This window comes from Chiloscyllium plagiosum, chromosome 45 (genome assembly GCF_004010195.1).
Source record: "Chiloscyllium plagiosum isolate BGI_BamShark_2017 chromosome 45, ASM401019v2, whole genome shotgun sequence".
Taxonomy (NCBI): Eukaryota; Metazoa; Chordata; class Chondrichthyes; order Orectolobiformes; family Hemiscylliidae; genus Chiloscyllium; species Chiloscyllium plagiosum.
Genome location: NC_057754.1, coordinates 3547800 through 3550441, shown reverse-complemented (window position 1 = coordinate 3550441; position 2642 = coordinate 3547800). Strand labels below are relative to the sequence as shown.

Here is a 2642-nt window from a genome sequence, read left to right as displayed (position 1 = left end):
ATGTGCAGGTTAGGGTGGATTGGCCGTGCTAAATTACCCCATAGTGTCTAGGGATGTGCAGGTTAGGCTGGATTGGCCTAGCTAAATTGACCCATAGAGCCCAGGGATGTGCAGGTTAGGGTGGATTGGCCGTGCTAAATTGTCCCATAGAGCCCAGGGATGTGCAGGTTAGGGTGGATTGGCCGTGCTAAATTACCCCATAGTGTCTAGGGATGTGCAGGTTAGGCTGGATTGGCTGTGACAAATTGTCCCATAGTGTCCAGGGATATGCAGGTTCGGGTGGATTGGCCATGCTAAATTGCCCCATAGTGTCCAGGGATGTGCAGGCTGTGGGGATTGGGTTGGTCTGAATGGTATGCTCTTTGGAGGATCAGTTTGGACTTGATAGGCCAAATGGTCCGCTTCCACACTGTACAGATTCTATGAGTGTTCTTTCCCCTGGAGTATAGGAGGTTGAGGGGTGATCTTAGAGAGGGTTCTAAAATCATGAGGTGCTTAGATAAGGTGAAAGGCTTTTCCGCAGGGTGGGGGATTTCAAGACTATGTTTAAGGTGAAGGAGGAAGATTTTAAAAAAAGACATGGGGGGCAATTTGTTTACACAGAGGGTGGTGCGTGTGTGGAATGAACTTCCAGAGGAAGTGGTGGATGCGGGTACAGTTACAACGTTTAAAAGTCATTCGGATAAGGACATGGATAGGAAAGGGTTTGGAGGGATATGGGCCAGGAGCAGGCAGGTGGGTCTAGTTTAGTTTGGGATTATGGACTGGTTGGGCTGAAGGGTCTGTTTCCGTGCTGTATGACGCTATGACTCCATGTTGGATCATTGCACAGTCGTAATTTGTTCCTGGATGAAATAATCTAAAGGCCTGGACAAATACCCCAGTCAGATATTCAAATCCCATCACAGAGGCTAAAGGAATTTACATTCAATTTGTTGGGAAAACTCATCTGGTTCACTCCTGCCCTTTAGTGAAGGAATCTGCCATCCTTACCCTAGACTGAGGCCTACATGGGACTCCAGACCCACAAGCGATGTGGTTGACTCTTAACTGCCCTCTGAACCTGTTTGAGCAAGGCCCCCCCTGTTTGGATTTCAGAATGTGGCACAGTGGTTAGCACTGTTGCCTCACAGCGCCAGGGACCTGGGTTCAATTCCCGCCTCAGGCAACTGTTTGTGTGGAGTTTGCACGTTCTCCCTGTGTCTGTGTGTGTACCCTCCGGGAGCTCCGGTTTCTTCCCACAGTCCAAAGATGTGCAGGCCAGGTGAATTGGCCAGGCTAAATTGCCCGTAGTGTTAGGTGAAGGGGTAAATGTCAGGTTGCTCTTCGGCGGGTCGGTGTGGACTTGTTGGGCCAAAGGCCCTGTTTCCACACTGTAAGTAATCTAATTAATTCACTGGGCCAACAGAGGAATCTAACACCTGCAGCTACAAGAGCAGGTCAGAGGCTGGGAATCCTGCACCGATTAACTCACCTCCTGACTCCCCAACCAGTGTCCACCATTTTACCGCTGGATTGGGCGCCCCATCCGCCATCTTCAACATCTGCTCCCTCTACCACCACCGCTCAGTCGAAGCTGTGTGTACCATCCACAAGATGGCAGCTCTGTTAAAACACCCCCAATCTCAACATTCACCTCCAGCCAAGGCAATGGGAACATCACCCCCTTTAAGGTCCCCATGCCGTCCTGACTTGGAAAGAAATCCCTGTTCCTCCAGTGTGGCTGGGCTAAAATCTAGTGACTCCCTCCCCACAGCAGGTGTCTCCCTACACCACATGGACTGTAGCAGTTTAAGAAGGCAATTAGGGACAGGCAAAACATGTCGGTCCGTCCCACAAATTAATCACAAAATGTCCCACATTACCCCAATGCGTATCACACCACACTTAAACTGACTAAATTATCTCCCTGCACTATTCATGGCTGGATAATGGATAATTACGGATAATCCAATTATTAGGTTGTGCATTCCTGGTTTAACAAAGCATTCCCCATCACTGCCAAACCTTGTGGTTCATGATCTTCCCGTAGGTCTCCACCAGCGACTCTGCGTAGAAAGGGGTCTCTCCAAACAGCAACTCGTACATGCAGACCCCCAGGGACCACCAGTCACACTCTGGCCCGTATTTGCCCTTCCCGTCCTCCATCGCTTGCAGGATCTCCGGGGAGATGTAATCCGGGGTCCCCACGGCAACTGAGGTTTCCACCTGGCACAGAAAGATCCCAGGCCTCAGGAGAGAAATCAGCAAACTCTCCGTCCTCTTCAAGATACAGGGTAAAATCCTTTCAAATTCGTCTGGACAATCGCATGGGATTATTACAAAGTAAGGGGAGTAAGTGCGATTAGACTGGGTGGGATATGTAAGGAAGTGGGGAGTGAGGGGGGAGAGTGCAATTAGATTGGGTGGGATATTAAAGGGAGTGGGGAGTGAGTGGGAGAGTGGGATTGGACTGGGTGGGATATTAAAGGGAGCAGGGAGTGAGGGGGAGAGTAGCATTAGACTGGGTGGGATATTAAAGGGAGTGGGGAGTGAGTGGGAGAGTGGGATTGGACTGGGTGGGATATTAAAGGGAGCAGGGAGTGAGGGGGAGAGTAGCATTAGACTGGGTGGGATATTAAAGGGAGTGGGGAGTGAGTGGG

The 2642-nt window shown here is 50.3% G+C and overlaps 1 protein-coding gene across 1 annotated transcript in view; it reads right to left on the bottom strand.

The window, feature by feature from the left end:
* Positions 1–2642, bottom strand: part of LOC122543985 (serine/threonine-protein kinase MRCK alpha-like) — a 39305-nt gene that overhangs the window by 29415 nt on the left and 7248 nt on the right. Inside the window, exon 5 of the mRNA XM_043682994.1 lies at positions 2008–2208. Within this exon, the coding sequence (XP_043538929.1) occupies positions 2008–2208 (201 nt within the window). The remainder of the gene's footprint in view (positions 1–2007; positions 2209–2642) is intronic.